This window comes from Sprattus sprattus (assembly GCF_963457725.1).
Source record: "Sprattus sprattus genome assembly, chromosome: 12".
Classification (NCBI taxonomy): Eukaryota; Metazoa; Chordata; class Actinopteri; order Clupeiformes; family Clupeidae; genus Sprattus; species Sprattus sprattus.
The window spans coordinates 31,511,966-31,532,420 of record NC_137910.1 but is presented as its reverse complement, the minus strand read 5'-3'; the positions used below and the strand labels follow the sequence as shown (position 1 = coordinate 31,532,420).

At 41.6% G+C, this 20,455-nt stretch overlaps 1 protein-coding gene across 1 annotated transcript in view; it reads left to right on the top strand.

Moving 5' to 3' along the window:
- Positions 1-357: 357 nt before the first annotated feature.
- Positions 358-20,455, top strand: part of nrg3a (neuregulin 3a) — a gene marked incomplete at both ends in the record, with an annotated part of 80,021 nt that continues 59,923 nt past the window's right edge. The window contains one exon of the mRNA XM_080848923.1: positions 358-1,054. Coding sequence (XP_080705049.1) covers positions 358-1,054 — 697 coding nt within the window. The remainder of the gene's footprint in view (positions 1,055-20,455) is intronic.

Genomic DNA, 20,455 nt, shown 5'->3' with positions numbered 1-20,455 from the left:
CACAAGAGGATTATTGTTTTGTTTTTTTCGTAATTAAAGGTTCCTTTATTTAGCCTGCTTTACATCTCTCCTTTCTACCGAGATGATAAAATTCCAGGTTTGACACACCTTTGCAGCTGGATATTGGACAAAGGATTAATCCACCATTGCGACACTGCCAAATGTCTGTCTGTGAGGGTGTGTGTGCGGTGTGTACTGCATATCTATAAATGCTGGGTGTGAGTAAATGTTGGTTGCTGGTTTACCAATTGCATCTGTTGGATGGCACTGCATCGTTTTCTTAATTTTAGTATTTGATGTTGACATCCATAATTCCACCTTGCCAATGAGATTAACCCATACTGCACCACTGGCGAGATGAGTGAGAGTTCTGGAGTGGGTGTCACCTCCGGTGCCATGATTCTGGAGGAACCAGAAGAGAGGAGACCTGGGAGCCACCAGCAAGCTCCTGTCCGGGGGCAGGGACACCTGCGCTGTGGTCCCTGTGCCCTGTGGCCCCGGCAGCAGACCTGGTTGTGTGTAGTGCCCCTATTCATCGGGTTCATTGGCCTTGGACTGAGCTTGATGCTTCTCAAGTGGATTGTGGTGGGCTCGGTGCGAGATTATGTTCCCACAGATCTGGTTAATGCCAATGGGCATCCTATTTTCTTGTCAAAGCCCAGCACCTTCCCAAAGAGCTTTGATACCACGACCACCACGGCTGTCACTCATGTAGTCAGCTCGACCATGTCATCGAGCACTGCAGCTACTGTGCTGCGAACAAGAACCAGGCCTGGTGCTCACCCAGACCCAGTAAGCTCCACAACCAGCAGGGGTACAATGCCAGGCAAACAAGCTACACAAGGGAGCACTACTGTACGCCATGGGCCTAACAGCCCCCTGGTCACTACCACCAATGCAGTCAGCACCAACTCCAATGAGGGTACCTCCACTACCAGTTCAAAGACCTCCAACCCAACAGTGCTGCACGACTCCACACAACTGTGGACACATGATCGCAACACACCGTTGCTTGCCATCACGCCCACACCCACACACAACAGAAGGACAACACGTAAGTTTGCTTTCTAAATTGGTTTTTAAATGATTATGGGATGGATGATATTTTTGTCACACATGCTTATATTTTGGGTCATTCTTTAGTTTTGTTAAGGATTATGGAGACTTATATTATTTAGCCATATTAATGTATAAAGATATGCATACTGGTGATTTTATTTAATGAGGTAGGTTACTTATTCAGAGGAAAAATAGCATAATTAATTATTGGGCTTCTTCCCCTAAACTGTACGCTTGTTAGATTGATGTGTAAGTCTGAGTTCACAATCATTCCAGTGACATAGCCTTTAGTTTCCAAATGGACCATAATGTGCTGGATGGTCTATTATGGATGGCTAAATCCAAATTATGGACTATTATGCCTAGAAATAGAGACATTTAGTGTTCAGTATGGCATCAACTCTGGTTTGAGTTTGAACTACCACTACAGAATGCCAGTCTAATTTTGATACCTCATTAAAGGTACATTTTCCTGTTCTGACCCAAAGTTGAACCATGTTTTCATCTGCAAATTCAGTTTGACCCTTTATAGCTGAATGATATCAGAAAGGTGTCTGGTGTTTGTCAGAGAAATTGATAACAACTGCACATTTTAATTAGAATGTAGCTTATTTTGCCACATTGTCACTCCTCTGATTTCTGGTATTAAATGATCGCTCATGGAAGAGTCCACAGGTAAGTAACAAAAACATAATTGGATACTCAGGGAAACTCTTCTACATCATTGCTTATATTAATCATCACAACTTACTTCTGATATGATGCTGACATAATGCAGGTACTGTTGACAATGAATACAATACAATGAAGGATGAACTGCCTGTCCTTGGGTTGGGTTAAGGATAAGAGTAATGGCAGGATGAGTTGACACAGCAGCTGGGAGTTAGGCTTAGTTCACAAATATGTCAATTGTTTTTAATTTTTTTGTACACATAATGTGTCATTGAATTGTTACCAAGCATCTACTGAGTGGCATGTGGGAAGGGCCAAAGACATCATTTGCAAAAGTTAGTTAGTTTGTCAGTCAAACAGAATACACTAATGTGTTCTTAAATAAAGAATTATATACAGACCTTGAGCATTTATGCAAAATCAGCCAAAATATTGCTGAAAAACAGTCATTTATAAATGTCCGTCTTATCAGCAAGCATTCTCGATTTTGTTCCCAAGATATCCAAAAGGTTTTTGTCAATTGCAAGATATCTGTCAAGTTTGTTTACACATCTAACTTTTGAACCCGATTTTCATGATGTCAATTTGATTGATCAGAAAGGCCACAGATTTTCTTCAATCATCACTAGATGTAGTACTTATGATCTTCTTCAATCATCACTAGATGTAGTACTTATGATCTTCCTACCAAGCCTCACAAAATGTATTTGAACAGAACGTTACACAGGGCGACGGGAGCAATCTACGACAACTACCTGGTTTGGTGTTAGTCTGAGTGAATCCCATTACATGCTTTTTGTGTGAAATTGTTTGACACAGATTGGCAAATATTTGTCCAGCGGTCTGTGTTGACATTGATACTGAGATGTTTTTTATATTTTTTTATTGGAAGTGATACAATGACATCTGAGGAAGAGGGGATTCTGAAATATTTGGCAAGTTGTTGAGCAAAGTAATGCACTGCAAATGTTAAAGATTAACAAGTGGAATGTTCCCATTTGAAATGAATGGTGGTCTTTGTGACATCCTATAACAGCTCTCTGCAGCTGTCTCTGTATCTCCCTCTCTTTCTATCTTAATCTTACTGTCTTTCTATCTATCTTTTTTATTTACTTACCTACCGTTTTCTATATTTATTTTTCTCTTTAATATCTAACTTCCCCATCTCTTTAATTTAATTAATTCTATCAGATTATCACTGTTATCACTATCACTGTCATGCTATCACTCCATAACACCAGCGCTGGGTGTCCACGGTACATACGTATGTCTTGCGTTTAATCGCTATGCGACAAGTCGCCTGAGGAGCGTGGTCAGAAAATTCAGTTTGGCTGTAGCAATGTTCAAGTATATGAAACTTATTAGCAGCTAGCTAGCTAGCTAGCCACTATGTGCTCCAATAGGTTTTCGGCTAAAGTTTTCGCGGCAAGATAACATTACTAGTTCTGAGTTCAGTTAAGATGTTGCGCTGATTACTTTAATTTATAATTTGTGTATTAATTCTATCTGCACCATATATATCAGCCAGTTCAATCACGAAAATGTTGTATGTAACTTATTTAGCAGCTAGCTAGCTAGCTACAATGTGTTTTCAATGGGTTTTCAAAGTATTAGCGGCAAGCTAACTAATAGTTGAGAGCTTAATTTAAGACCTACAATATCCTGTTTGACCTCACAGCATTCGTGTAGCATATAAACAACAAACCGAGTCGATTAGACAATACAAAGTTGTGTAGATAACCTTTATTCACATAAAATATGTCCTGGTAACTGAGTCCTGAGACTCCGCCATCTTGTTTCGATATTTTTGATTACTCCCGCCCCTATGAGCTACGTTGACTTCCAAATCACACACACGCCGAACTGATTGGCTCTCAACAGGCAGCAAGTCGCCTTAATTTGCAAAGAGTCAAAAAATCCCCAACTTTCAGCAGGCAGCAGAGACAAGTTTTTCCTCAGCAGGCAACAGCAGGCGACAAATCGCTTCCATTCTATCCCAATGAGAGCGACACGATGTTGCGTCCCGTGTACACCCACCGTAGCTCTATCTCTATCACTCCATAAAACTAGCTACAGTGCCACTTGAAAGTATGTGAACCCCTTGAGCACTTAAGCGTTTTCTGTTGTTTTACCATGATTTTTCATTTTTTTATCACCAATTTTCCATAGATGAAATATCAGGTTTATGTTTATCATTTGCATGTACTTGTTTAGAGGAAATTGTTTGAGTAGCCGAAAAAATAAGTTTCACTGAATCTGTTACCTGCTTGACTTTACCAATTCAGCTGGGGGTTCACTTACTTTTGAAATGGAATAATTCCATGTTTCATGTAGTCTTTTGGCTACTCAAACAATTCCCTCTAAAAAAAAGTACATGCAAATGATAGACATAAACCTGACATTCCTCCTATGGAAAATTGGTGATGAAAAAAATTAAAAATCATGGTAAAACAACAGAAAACTCCTAAGTGGTCAAGGGGTTCACATACTTTTAAGTGGCACTGTATATGACTCAATAGCACTAGCTCTATCACTCCATAACACTAGCTCTATCTCTCTATTACTTAATTACTTTCACTCTATTACTGTCTGTTTCTTTATTACGTTCCCTATTTCTCTATCTCACAGTTTTTCACTGTTGCTAAAACCCGTTTTTCAAAACAGTAACGTCTTTCTCAAAACTGCACACAGAAAATTGAAAACCTCACACACAAAATGCTAAACCTGACACTCCCTTTGCAAGATGACTCTTTGCTATCAAATCTCTTAACTGTTCACAAAATGGAACTCGTGTTTTCATTTGGTACACACAGCCATATTTTCAAAACACACACACATACATTCATTTAGTACACACAACTAAGCATTAGCTGCACACTACCAAGCATTTACAGCACACAGAAGTGCAAAATTGAAAACACAATCATCGAAACACACCATATGAATGACAATGACTCATTGAGCCCTTTCTCCTTTTGTAAAATGTATCAGTGTAGGCCTACATTTTTCATAGTCAAACATAAAACAGCAATACCGTTGTTCTCACAAACCATATTTACAATTTTAGTCTCCTGTTCCACCAGATTGTATTGACATAAAATTGTATACAAAATGCTTATAGTTTTTCTCAATTGCTTACACACATTTTTTGAATGCATGCCTCGTTCTCAAAACTCTAAACACAAATTGCAAAGCAACTAACTGAAAATGCAAAACCCTTTATATCTCCTGGAAAATGCTACTTTGCTTTCAAAAAATATTGAAAGTGTGTTTTCTTCCTCCACAGTGTGGTTCTCTTTCAGTCCTGCAAAATACAAATACTGTGAGCACACTACGTATATTATATTGATATGCAGTATTACAGTACACAAGGCAAACAGATTTCGTACTTGTTCTCCATCCTGAAGGTTCTAATGAAAAACCATGAAAACATGGTCTACCACAGCGGCCCAAATCTCATTAGAGATGACCATTCTCCTTCTTCTTTCTCCTGATCCTCCTCCTTCTTCACCTTGTCCTCATTCTGTTCCTCCTCCTTGTCCTCCTCTTCCTTCTCTCTGTCCTCCTACTCTTCAACCTCCTACTCCTCCTCCTTCTTGTCCTCCTCTTCTTCCTCCTCTCACTCTTACCCCTCTCCTTCTCTGGTTGTGGATCTTTTCAAAGTTTTCAATAGTTTATCCAACAAAATAGAGGCTCAAGACACTTTAATGGTGCAGTCCTCACTGCAAATTGGTCAAAAGACCTGAAAGTTTAGAGATTTGACTATTTTTGGTTTGCAGGTTGATGCTTTGAGATTTTACTTGAAAATTGTGTGCAACAACAGAACTTTGTGTACACTGTTTTGACAACAACGTGATGTGTAATTGACATCAGTGTGTTCACAAGGAAAATCGGACTCTAATGTAGATAAGGGAATCTTAAGTATTTCCCACTTGGGGCGAGCGATTGATACATGACGTGAAGGTTGTGCAGATTGTGCCGAATTTTCGCTTTATACTTTTTAACAATAGTGAAAAACTGTAATATCTAACGCCTCAATCTGTCTTTCTTTCTCTTTCTCTCTTTCAGTGACTCACTCTATTTATCTATCTATTTTTATGTATTTATTTCTCCCTCCCCACCATACTGTCACTCTGTCACTCTAACGTATATTGTTATAAAATTTCTATTGATTACAATTATTTTCTCATATCAGCTTCTTGTGGATCTGAAGAAAAGATATTGTGACCATTTACACCAGAATGATCTATGTAGGGACATCTAGAATGGCATCACTGTTAAGCTTGAATCAGCCTATGCAGTACAGTAATATCCCTAAAAGGCTATGGCTGATTGTTAAAACAAAAAATGAAGTAAGCCTCCCATTTGTATGATGGCTCACTACCCCTGTTTGTTTCTTCTCTCAAGCAAGAGAGAGAGAGAGAGATAGAGAGAAATGTCATTGTAAATGCTCAAATGTTGACCAACATTTAAGTTATAATGTACACTCAATGTATCATATAACAACTAAATAAGATGTGTTGCAAAATGTTTCACCTAAACCTAACCCTGGTAGAACCTTGATATGAAAGGGTGCAAATATTGGTGTTGTTTAGTTCTGTGTCTGCTTTAGTCACATTATTCTTCTTTCTCTTTCACTAACTCTTACTCACTCTTGTCCTTGTCACCTTGTCTCCTTGTCCTCATTCTCTTCCTCCTCCTTGTCCTCCTCTTCCTTCTCTCTGTCCCCCTACTCCTCCTCCGTCTTGTCCTCCTCTTCCTCTTCCTCCTCTCACTCTTACCCCTCTCCTTCTCTGGTTGTCAATCTTTTCAAAGTTCTCAATAGTTTACCAAACAAAACAGAGGCTCAAGACACTTTTATGGTGCAGTCCTCACTGCAAATTGGTCAAAAGACCTGAATGTTTAGATTTGACTATTTGTGTCTTGTAGGTTGATGCTTTGAGATTTTACTTGAGAAGTGTGTGCAACAATTAAACATTGTGTACGGTGTTTTGACAACAAGGTGATGTGTAATTGACATCAGAGTGTAAACAAGGAAAATTAGAGTCTAATGCAGATAAGGGAGTCTTAAGTATTGCCAAATTGGGTCGAGCGATTGGTACATGAAGTGAAGGTTGTGCCGAATTTTCACATTTTAGGTCTTAACAACTGTGAAAAACTGTAACAGCCAAACAATTTTCAACAATTTTCACACAGGATAAGATATACAACAATTTTTGTTGTTGGCAAGTTGTTGGCAGAAATGTAATCATTCACACACTTTTCATGGAACGGAAAATGTTTTGTTATTTCACTTCATTCCTGCTCTTTCTGGCATTTTGTGGTTGTTCATATCGTTCTGCAAGTAGTCCGTTCACTTAACACAACGGAAATTCATTGTTACTTGAAGTCAGAAAGTTATAAGTTGTTACACAACACCTGAAACTTTAGTGTTCTTGAATAATGTCTTTATTTGCTTTGACAACTTACAGTATATTAGCAACATAATGTATATTATAGATGTTTTTCCCTACTGTATTTGAGTCAATCAAGTATGCTTGATCATACTGTTGATTTAGAAAATTGTGTCCCTGATTTCTTGAGAAATTTGAATTTGGGTTGGCAGAATATAAATGTTATCTTTTTCTTGTTCTTCAAGTTGTCAAATCGAACTAACTAATCAAATCAAAAAGCTAATCAAAAAGCTAAGAACATTTGAACAGACCACCATCTTTGTCCAATCTTCACCAGATTCTAACCCAGCTTAAAAAAATATGCATTCTTGAGTTTCAAAATTGTTTCTCTGTACAAGCCAATTGAAATCGATGGCGAAGCCACCAAGAAGTGAATTTATATTGCAGCCAATCTTTTGTCAGGTGTCACGAAGCACGATGTGAGTGCCTTGAGAACATCAAGCTGCCATGGTGATTATGCTCTGCTGGACTGCTTAAACTGTACCCTAATACAATTTATATTGGCTGGAAACATTGAACATATTACCACCATTTCTATTTAGGCATTTTCATTTCAAATACTGTGATGACTCAAGTGGTTGCAGTTTGGTGATGCTATCAATTATGAGAAGAGAGTAAACTAAGGCAGTAATAGTTCCTACTATGTTGCAACACTACAGTAGCAGCCCCATGTTCCTAGTGCTTATAAGATTGTTTCTTGAATGCCAATGATAACCGATAGCCTAAATCAAGGGAGGCACATTTAGTTGTGGGGCTATACACTACTTTTAGGTGTTTTGTTCAGTCTGGTCCAGGGGGGGACCGGACGAACGGGCAAACCGGGCAGTTGCCCAGGGCCTCGTCGTATTTCCGATTTTTATTTTTTTTTTGCTAATTAAAATAAATCACTTGGCATTGCAAAATAATGACAATTCATAATAAGCATGAAAAACGATTATTTTCTTTTCAGTATCAGCTTAAAATGTATCTTAATTCCATCATGGATCAAATTATTCCAGGTCACTTGACTTTTCTGTCACTGACAATTTTTCGTGTGGTGACGTGTGTGGTCAAAAAGTTAAGCGTGAAACGTCTTTTAAGTGGCAGCGAGAAAAGAAAGAGGAAAGGGCAGGATGAGAAGTTCAGGGAGAAATTACCTAAGGTAACACACTATTTCCTATCAAGGAATTCGTCCGTGGAAGAAATATCTGATAATGTGTCCAGTTCATCTGATAATGTTTCAAGTGCGGCTAAGCCAAGTTTAGCGATTGCTAGCAGCAGCAGCAGCAGACAAACAGCTTGTAGTGACACCAACTAGCTCTGCCTGCTTTCCTTATACAAACGGTGAGCCATCATGTACCACAGCTGCCCATATCCGAGACACTGTCACACCCGCACTGACGACGACACGCATGATACTGCCATGGTCATGAACACAGCTCAAGCACAGCTGGCTGATAACGACAGCGGTGATGTCAACAATGTGAGTACATCAATGGTGGAGATACAGTGATTTGTGAAGACCCCTATGGCGTGATAAATTAACAGATAGAGAGATAATTGAAATGGTTAAAACAGGACCTGTACAAATTTGGAAGTTGCAGTTGAAAACATTCAGAAACAGAACTATAAAGCATTAATCAAATGTAACAAGTAACATTGTTTTGATTAAGAAATAAAAAAGTTACACTACTAAAACACTGCACTCAAAACCTCATAATTAAAATAATTTACAACTGTTTTATTGTTAAAGTCATATACTGACAATAAATGTCAGTTCCACATAACATTAAAACGATTTCGGGGGGGGGGGTGGGGCTCAACATTGTTCTTTGCCCAGGGCCTCCAATTTGCTAGAACCGCCCCTGGTCTGGTCACTTGTGGTTATAGAGGATTGCACTGATCAGTCAGTGACAGCTAAACTGTTCCTGGAGCTGACCAGGCTCCTAGTGGTGCCAACCCACTTTGAACTCCACCTACTAATTCCATATCTGTGCTGACATTTAGCGTTACTGATATTGTGTGAGCATGTGTGTGGGATATTTAGTTTAAATATACATAGTGCACATACAGTAGTATAGTGCAGTGATTGGAATGCCGAGGTGTAACAGTAGCCGAGACGTTGTAGCAACAAATGCTAACACCCATGAGTTTTAGCCTCCTTGCTAGCATACTCGCCTTCCATGCCGGAGGTTGCAAATTTGAGTCTGGTGTGGGACTGTGATTGTCAACACAATTTTAAGCAACAATTTCAGTTGATCTACGGTCAGACATTATTGTTTCATTACACAGAGAAAAATATAATGACCCTCAAAGCACCTCTCCCTCAAAAACATCTCCCCAAATGATATGTATGCTCAAACTATTTATTTGATTTTTTTCGTAATATGCATGAAGTATCTACATGTAACAGTATATACCGTAGGTACCACCTTCACATTGGAACCAGAATAAATGTGGGTGCAATAAGTAATCAGGGACGTGCAGTCATAGGAGGCAGAGCCTCACCTGTTATTTTGAAAAGTAAAAAAAAAAAAATATATAAAAAAAATATATAATAATAATATATATTTATGTATTATAAAATAAATATTCATATTTCTCTAGTTATCTATGTTACGAGTGTCATTTCTGCATGATTCCGATCATTTCGAGCATTTTTATTATCAAAATCGCTGAATTTGCGCATTTCCGGTTCCCAGTGATCAGCCAATGAACATGGACGTGCCGCACATCAAGGGAGGCAGATGCATTGGTGTCTATGGGCAGGGGAGCCAGTGCCGCACCTAGGATTGCGCAATCACCCCAAACTGGGTTTTACGCATGTGTGCGCAAGCGTAGAACCTTTTGAGTTGAGCTCAAAACCCATTGAAAAATATTGTTAGTGAGGCAGGCAGTACCACTGCTTCAAGAAGGGAGGCGAGCGAGAGGGCACTTGTTGGGTAATCTGACGTTGGACTTCTTCTCTTCACTTCTACTTGACCTTGACAGCGAAAATGGAAGATTGCATTGCTAACCTGAAGCAGTTCTCAAAACTGGACTTTCAGTCCAAACGTGAAATGATTAATAATGGGAGACCAATACCGGAGCTAAAATGTTTGCTTCAAACGACGGGGCAGAAGGTATTGACATTTGCATGAGTGTTTCACGTTTCCCAATGGGACTACATATTCATGCGAAACACGAACCTCGCTAAAGGCTGCTGGCGCAGGGAAAATGCCTTGAAGTTGTGAGCAGACTAGGTGCTATTACTGAGCTAAACTACTGACTGCATTCGCTCAAGAAGAGGAGGGAAATCGCGGGTGAAGACAACGGATTTCCACTGAACTATACGGATAGTCGTGAGTGGATTACGTTTGTTTCACCTCTAATTGACAGTTACGAGCTCCAATGAAAGTGCACCAACTTTAAATTAAACTGGTCAGTAGAACATTTTGGTATTGTGTGCTTTGTTTGCGGTGTTTAACTGTTTGCTTGTTAATATGTTGTGTAAATAAATATGTAACTGTTTTTGTCTAAACTGCAAATTCAAAACTTAGTCCGAGTCATTTAAATTAGCATCCCACAACCGTAGTTATATTGTCCCTAGACAAAATGAAATGAGCCACATCATTGGTGGGAGGGCTACATACGCTCGCTTGATACTATTAATATCTTATTTGACAGGGTGTAAAAGTTCAATTAGCACACCGGTTGTACGTTTAGCTGTAGGCTTATAGCCTTGTAAAAATTAGGTTAACAAATCAGTTGAGTGTTGAGCCGCATAACTTCTTATAATACAAAAAAAACGATCGTTTAAAAGTAATAGTATTAGACAATAAAACTAATTTTTTTCAGTCCTGGTCAGATGACATTTATACATGCATGATGTATACATTTCATTTTTTTTAAACAACTAGAGATCGGAATGACGTAATCACTTCCGGTTTCTCTGCCTCATCAGCTAGGAACCTCACCGCACGTCACTGTAAGTAATAGTCTCCTTACTTGGAGACTTAGTTTGGTCACCGTAGTTACATGTGCATGTGTGCACGTTTGTGAACATACATGTTAGTTGAACAAAGAACGAGCCTATGTGAAGCTCAAAGTTTGTTTGGCTATTGTGACGGTCCAAGCCTCGGTTGCCGTCGAAAATGTGGGTTTGGCCCGAAAGCTCAGAGACAGAGTGAGGGTTTAACAATAAAGGTTTATTAATGCAATCCATATCCTGGAGGACTGCTAAGCCTCTGAATTAGCAGAGGACTAAAAGCAACAGTCTCCATATATATTACCTGCTAAGCCTCTATTTGCAGAGGACAACATTTAGCGGTCTTAAAACAAACAGAACCTGCTAAGCCTCTATATGGGCAGAGGACAAAATGCAGCAGTCAAACAGCTCAATTAAAATACCTGCTAGCCTCTAAATGGGGTAGAGGACAAAGTCAGCAGGCTAACAAAAGGTCCACATGAATGCACATACGTGACACCAAGACTTAACTGCCTGAACAAGACAGAACAATGAATATATATACCCCTGGCGGCCAGCACCATTTTTACACACAGGGGTAGACACAAAAACTGAACAATACAAAATGACAACATGGACCCGGAGACACAAACATAACCTTTCCTCACCATTATAAATCAACGAGAAAGCGATGTAATAAATAATGTCTCATGGTTTGTAAAAACCAACCACTTTATCCAGGTGGTCTGGCCCAAACCATTCTTAGTGTCCCCTCTGCCAGTCTAGGCAATAAGCCATCTCCCATCAGGTGGATCCAATTGCAATCAGTGGTAGCTATGAGTGTTTGTGTGTGCGTGTGTGTGCAAACCATGTCTGTTTGGGTGTGCTAGTGGTTGCAATGATGGGGAGAAGTGCGAGTTCATGTGCGGTCGCACCACGACCGTCACAGCTATGTTAAGGCACATGTATGTGTAATCTGTGTGATTACAGTACCAAGTTAGAAAAGGGAAATTGTTAGTAATGAATGCAAGACCCCATGTCTCTGGGAACCAGTCGCTCCTTTTGTTCAGCTTATAGAGTTCGCGAATCATCTTCGGGGTGACTTGCTTTGCTTGCTCCCGTAGTTGAGGTTAACTAGCAGGCGGTCTGTTGTAGCTGCTGGTGCTAAACTTGCTTACTCTAGGTTCTTGCTCCTGTCAGAGTACTGGAGGAGTAGAGGCTTAGGTAGTCCCTGACTGGGGTATTGTCCCCAGGTCAGGGGGCCTATTTCAAGTGACATCAGGCTACAGTTACAGATTGATTGGAGGGGAGACGTTGACCATTACGTAAATTCCTGATCAAATCACACAATGGACGAATTCCATTGTGTGATTTTGTAACCTTTGTAAGATTGTAAAGTGCCCAAGGCCAGTTCATATGGGCTGACTCAGGGCTGTGCACAGACATTTTGGGAGGCAGGTGCTCACTTAAAAAAAAAAGGGCACTCCTCTCACCAACAGTCATTCATAAAAAATGTACTTATGGGAACACATCATTCACTAATGTACTTATTTGTTTGTTTACTGTTGCAAGGCCTATTGTGCCTTTAACCATAATCCCTAGCCTATTAGTGAAGGTGTGGATCAATTTGAACATTTCCTTGAGATATCGGAGTGCAGACTATCATCACATGGCTACACTTCTATCAGTGCTACACAGGTAAAGGGTGACAGATAGGCAAATGTCTCTGATATTCAAATATAATTGCACAGACTATTAAACATGTAATCCATATTTTTTTGTTATTGGTTTATCAGTTCATAAGTGTCAGACAAATGACTACCGAAGTACACTTGTTTCAATTGATGAGGCTATTTTTCGCCAGACTTGTTTGGTTGCTGTTAATGGTGAGCTATTGTCTATGTTTGGCTACTAGTCCTATTAAAGGTTGGATGGAGATGTTTTAATAGTGGTTTAATTTCACACCAGTGACCCAATGCTGAGGCTTAGAACATAGTGCCATTACCTGGCTTTCACCTCTGGAGGCAAGTCAGGGAAACATAGATTCTGCTCCATAGAGCACTTCACTGTGGATCTGCATGCGGTCACTGTGGATCTGCATGCATTCATTTGATCTGCATGTATTCACTTGATATGCATGCATTAACTTGATATGCATGCATTCACTTGATCTGCATGCATTCACTGTTGATATGCATGCATTCACTTGATCTGCATGCATTCACTGTTGATCTGCATGCATTCACTGTGGATCTGCATGCTTTCAGTGTGGTTGCTGTGGCCAGAAAAGTCAAAAAGGGAGGCACAGGGGATCATGCGGCCTTGCAGAATAAGAACTCAGAAGCAGTTGTTAGGCATAGTTGCAGCACGCTTTAAAAAGAGTTTAAAATCTTAAATTTAAAAGGAAAAAGGGCACTTATCGAGTCCAAGGGCATAAGAGCAGGTGTTTGAGCAGCACCTGGGGTCTATCTGTGCACATGCCTGCTGACTGGACTGACTCAACAGACTGTGAATCTGGGTCTGAAGCTGTCAGACTGAAGCCACAGAAAGGCATTAGTAAACAAAATTCTTTCAGTAATGCTTTGGGGTTTCAGCTCTTTCTCTATGTCTGCTGTATGCACTTGTTTTACAATCTGACAGCCTGTCTACATGTCTGTAGGTAAATCAGTAAACTCTTGAAGACCTGGCCCGTTATTCAATGCTGGTCAGGGAAGGGTCAACAGAAACCACAATGTCCTCTCCCCAGTCTTCTTCTCTTCATATGTTTCGATGCTTGTTTATGTGCAAATATGTGTTTTTGGGACCGCAAAGAGGTGGGAGGAGAGGCGTTAATTGCGCCTAATTATGTATTCCGTGGTATTTACTAAAACTGCCTGGCGAGAGTGCGTCTCAAATTTGTGGGATAATTATGCGCCTCATAAAAGCACGTCTTAACCAGGAAGCGCGTTTTGATTGAGTCTGAAAACTTCGATATGGCAGCAGTTATTAGAGAAAGGCGAAGACACAGACAAAACACTTTTCCAATTTTCAAATTGTAGAGCCAGAGCAGCATATTCATTTCACCTTCCATGTTTATTGTGACGTTATAACCAAAATAAGTGCCAAGGCAACCGAACGTCTGAACTTCAGTTTCCCCTGCCCTGTCCACACTACAAGTCCAGTTTTCAAATGTATCCGCAGAGGGCAGCGTTTTTGAAAGCATAGTTTCCAGTGTTGGAATACACCGTTTTAAAGTAAGGGGTGTTGTGTATTCCTACCAGACTATTAAACGGGATGCTATTGGCAGTAAACCTGGCTATTAACTATCCTAGCTATCTCTAGCTTAGGGAACCATCTTAACAGTTTGCAGTTGCCTGTGTGTGATAAACTCATGTTAATATGTGTAAATATAACTTCTGAACATAAACTTGTTAATATGAAGCTGCACAGGCGCACTGAGGGGTAGCCATAGCAACCCAGAAACTCAATGTTCATTGAAAAGTTTAATTTCCCAAAATCAGCTTGCCAATAAAGGACAGTCATGAACTTAAAGTGATCACAACTTTTAATGTGGACGGGAGGTCTAAACGGAAAAATATTTATGAGATTCTATATTTACCCGGGTTAGTTTGCTGTAACCTCATCAACCAAAAGCTCTAATTCTAATTTTAACTCATAATCCATGGTGGCAGGAAAATGCAGGCTATGTCTACCCTATTTTAGCGGGGCGCTATTAACACTAATGGGCGGGGTTAGGCCCTAATGACAAGACGACGTTCTTGTTTGATAAATAGGATGCTAAACACTGTGCGGTATTTTGCGCTTTGGCAAAGGCGCAGATTAAGCTGCGGTCGCAATGTTAGTAAATCAGGCCCTAAGTGTCAATTTGTCTTTAATTCTCAGTTATGCTTCTACACCTCAGAAAAGCATGCCACCTGACATGTAGGTCCTGACTAGTGACGCACAATGTTGACACGGCCAAGCAATCACTTCAGTTTTGGGTGTTATTTTTATTGGTCCGCAGCCAAAGTGTAACAAAACTGAAAAAAAATGTACTCACAAAAACGGATCTCTCTTTCTACAAAACTTCTTTACAAAACAAACAGGGCAATGTTACCTTCTACTCTATATATATCCAAACAGTCTTTGAGCCACAAGCACTTCACCTTGTTCACTCTGACTTGTCTCCTTCACTCTCCTCGTGCATCTCTTCAGCGGGCCAGATATACTAGTTATCCCCACCCCCCAGAAGAGTCCACTATTCACGTTTACGTTTAACATCCATATACCATACAGTTAATCAACAACCTCAGGTCCTACTGTAACACATAGATATCATAATCAACAATACAAACATTACAGTGCAAAAATACATACATAAGATACATAGCACATCGTTCATCTTAATTGGGAGAAACCAACGAACTTCCCACACGAGTCCGAGCTCGTGCCCGAGGGGCACTACTAAGCCACCTCAGTTTCCCCAGTTCGGCTCCTTTGAACCAGCAAAGCAGAAGTCCCACTGCAACAACCAAGGAACCTGCGGCTCTCACATTAACGGAACAAAGATAAGTCAATAAAAACCCTAACCCCATACACCCTCTATGTGCGTGATTTGTCCGATGCCCAGTGTGTATCAATACGTTAGACACTATCGCTACAACTATCCTTGTGTGTGCACCCGCAAAGTTTAGTTTAGCGGCAGCTCCAACCGTATTTAAATGTCCGTATCAGTTCTCCGTGACATTACCCCCTTCCTCTGCAAGGGTGACATTATCAGGCAGCCTTGACAGGTAGTCAGCGACTACATTTTGCTGGCCTCGCTTGTGACGGACACAGAATTGGAAAGGCTGCAGCTCCAGGTACCATCTTGTCACCCGAGAATTCTTGTTCTTCATCGTATTCATCCAGGTCAATGCACGATGGTCTGTGTGAAGGTCAAACTCCCTGCCCAACAGGTAGTACCGCAGACTCTCCAATGCCCACTTTATTGCCAGGCATTCCTTTTCAATAGTCGAATACCTCGTCTCTCGTGGCAGTAGCTTCCGGCTCAGGTACAGGACGGGTCTCTCTTCTCCTCGCTCTCCCTGTGCAAGGACTGCTCCAAGTCAGGTTCCTGAGGCATCTACCTCCACCAGGAAACGCCTACGGAAATCTGGAGTCTGGAATACAGGGAAGGCACACAGACAATTCTTCAAAGCATTAAATGCTACCTCACATTCGTTACTCGCACGTTGCGGTATAAACCGTCTGTACCATCCAATCAGGCCCAGAAACGATTTTACCTGAGTCTTGGTTGTTGGTCGGGCACCATCTCTGATGGCTTGTACCTTGTCCACCTGCGGCCTGATGGTTCCGTTTCCCAGCTGATAGCCCAGGTACTTGGTCTCCTGCTTGGCCCACTCGCACTTCTGCACATTTAGGGTGAGACCAGCTGCCTTGATTCTTCCCAAGAAACGATGTAGATGCTGCAGATGTTGAGGCCAGGTGTTGCTAAAGATGACCACATCGTCTAAATAGGCAGCACTGCAGTCGCTACAGTCCTGAAGAACGCGATCCATCAACCGCTGGAAGCTGCCTGGCGCTCCGTGAAGACCAAAGGGCATGGTCCGGAAATGGAATAGCCCCAGGGGTGTGCGGAAAGCCGTGTAGGCCTTGGACTTTTCTTCTAAGGGGACCTGCCAATATCCTTTACACAGATCGAGGGTTGTAATGAAATTGGCACGGCCTACCTTCTCCAGCAGCTCATCAATGCGCGGCATTGGATACGTGTCTGAGTGTGAAATGGCGTTCAGCTTGTGGAAGTCCAGGCACACCTGCAATGAGCCATCCTTCTTTGGCACGATCACTATCGGGCTGCTCCATTTGCTGATAGACTGCTCGATCACCTCCAGCTCCAACATGGCCTGGATCTCTTTCATAAGGGCACCGACCAAGCTCTCAGGGATGCGGTATGGCTGCTGTCGGATTGGGAAGGCACCGTCTCTCAGGTGGATTGTGTGTTCCATAACGGTGGTCTTACCCGGTCTCTGTTGGAAGAGAGCAGGATAGCGACTGAACAGTTTAAACAAGTCAGCTTGTTTCTCACCATCCAGGTGTGGTAGGATAACTTCTGTTCCTCCAGGCCTGCAACAGCTCCTCCGGTTCAACCTCTTCCTCCAGATACCGCACAAACGGCACCCTCTCCTTGAGGTCTGTTCTCTCCTGCCAGGCCCTGAGAAGATTGACATGGTAAGTTTGAGAGGGCTTACCTTTGTCTGGGTGGTGAATCTCATACGTTGTTGGGCTCATCTTCCTGAGCACTTTGTACGACCCTTGCCATTTGGCCAACAGCTTGCTGGTGGAGGAGGGCAAAAGAAGCAGTACTTTTTGCCCTGCCTGGAACTCCCTCGAGCGAGCATGTTGGTTATACCACCGCTTCTGAGTGCCTTGTGCCTCCTTGAGGTGTTCTTGAGCTTGTTGGAGATACCTCTCCAGTCTGTCTTGCATCTGCAGCACATACTGGACAATGCCTTCGCTGTCTGATTCTGATGTTGCACCTTCCCATGAGCTCTTCAGTAGGTCTAGTGGTCCTCTCACTGGCCACCCATACAGGAGCTCAAATGGGGAAAATCCTGTTGACGCTTGGGGTACCTCCCGGTATGCAAACAACAGGAAAGGCAACCACTTGTCCCAGTCTCGGCCGGTGTCTTCCACAAACTTGCGGAGCATCGACTTGAGGGTCTGATTAAACCGTTCTACCAACCTGTCCGTCTGGGGATGGTATGGCGTGGTCTTCAAACCCTTGATACCCAGTTTGTACCTTGATCAGTTAGGATTTCTTCCGGTATGCCCACCCTGGAGAACAACTGGACAAGGGCACCGATCACCTTTGGGGTTGTGATGCTTCTCAATGGAAAAGCCTCTGGAAAACGCGTTGCATAGTCACATACCACCAAGATGTACCTGTACCCTGCACTGCTCTTCTCCAATGGCCCAACGATGTCCATGGCAATTAGGGATGCAAATTATCGAGTAATTAATTAATCATTAGTTGATAATCTTATCGATCGACTTTCGATTAATTGATAAGCGGCGTTTTTCACCTGAGTTTCAGTGCTTCAATAGGGCCTTTACAAATATCAGCTAAATAGTTGAGTTATTATATTACATTATGATAATTCTATTCTATTCTATTCTATTATACATTCCTCAAGTAATTATGCATTAGGAAAAGAAAGCAGAAAAGTTTTTTTATGGTATAACAAAATACATTCTTTAATTTAAAACAAAGAAATAAATTATGAACTGGCTCAGTTCTTGCATTTGAAACAGACAAAAAAAAAAAGAATAGAAGAAATTAAATAGAGAGCCAAACAAAATATTATTGAGCCTATAGATTATGAAGAAACTGCATCTAGGCTATTACAAGTTAAATAGCCAACACAACTCTCTGAAGTTTAACTCGCGCTCACGGTAGTGAGGGATAGAGTAGTTACATTCTTAATGGCAAGCCATCAGGCAAAGGTAAGCTAGCCCGCTAACGAGCTAGGTATATAATATCATTAAGCCTGAGTGAGCTAGTCCGCTATCAAGCTAAATAGCCAACTCTTACTTACTAACTTACTAACTCTCATGAGCCAAACTCGCGGGCACACGTTAGCGCAGGAGTAGACAGAGATATTCACATTCATAGCAAGGTGAGCTAGCCCGCTAACGAGCTAACAGCTAACCTGAGTTTTAAGCCTTAACTCGCGGCAGTAAGCGAGAGAAGGTATAATACAGTGTAGCTGTGATTTTAGGTTGACCAGGTGAACTGGTGGTGCCATGCAGGACAGCAGCATGCACGGTGTTCAAATGATAACTGAGTGAGCTAGTGGAACTATTGTATTTCAATACCGCATTACACAGAGAACATTTGACTTCTTTGCCTGAATTAACAATGTTGAAGTGGTCCCACACCGCACTTCTTTTCGCTCGCTTCATTTTGTTTTCAACCGGTCTCTCGCGCTAGCGCCCTCTAGCGATTAATCGTGATTAATAGCTACATTTTGATCGAGCAACCTCTTAATCGACAATTAATCTAAAGTCGATTAATCATTTGCATCCCTAATGGCAATTATTCGGAATGGAGATGTGATGACCGGTAATGGACACAGCGGTGCTCTCTTAGACCTGAGGACAATGGAGGTTTTTTGACACACAGAGCATGTTTTGCAATAATCCAGTGTGTCAGTGTACATGGTTGGCCAGTAAAACCTACCCCCTAATCTAAGGTACGTTTTCTGCCGCCCCAAATGCCCAGCCCAAGGAACTGTGTGTGCTACATGGAGCACTAGCGGTCTGCAGCTAGCTGGCACCACTAGTCTCTTCACTTTTGCCTTGGTCTGACAGTAGAGAATATTGTTCCCGACTAGATACTGGTCTGCAAAGTATTGCCCATTGAGCTTAGCCTCTGCCTTTTTAAACAGGGGCCCCAATGATACATCTTCTCTCTGAAGTTTCGCATTTTCCTGTGGCACCTCCCATTCAACCGCTAACCCTTGGGTGTCTAGCTTGCCAAAGGCAACTTCCTTACCATACTTTTTCAGTCTTCGCTGGCGCCGTGACTTTCGGGGCCCATTTTCCCCACCTTGGAAAAGATCATCCGCAAAATTTGGTAGTGGCTCCTCCACCACCTTTTGTGAGTGTGTGACAACCGGGCATGACATGGTTACATCAGCATCATCATTGGCACAAGTCATCCCCACATTAGCGGCAACCCCCAATAACTCACCCCACACAGGTACATCCCTCCACAGTATGACATCACACGGGAAGTTCTCCACAACCACCATCATTAACAGATACAGATAACAGATAAAAAAATTTACTCACAAAAACGGATCTCTCTTTCCACAAAACTTCTTTACAAAACAAACAGGGCAATGTTACCTTCTACTCTATATATATCCAAACAGTCTTTGAGCCACAAGCATTTCACCTTGTTCACTCTGACTTGTCTCCTTCACTCTCCTCGTGCATCTCTTCAGCGGGCCAGATATACTAGTTATCCCCACCCCCCAGAAGAGTCCACTATTCACGTTTACGTTTAACATCCATATACCATACAGTTAATCAACAACCTCAGGTCCTACTGTAACACATAGATATCATAATCAACAATACAAACATTACAATACAAAAATACATACATAAGATACATAGCACATCATTCATCTTAATTGGGAGCAACCAACAAACTTCCCGCACGAGTGCGCGCTCGAGTGCGCGAGGCTGGCACTACTAAGCCACCTCAGTTTCCCCAGTTCGGGTCCTTTGAACCAGCAAGGCAGAAGTCCTACTGCAACAACCAAGGAACCTGCGGCTCTCACATTAACGGAACAAT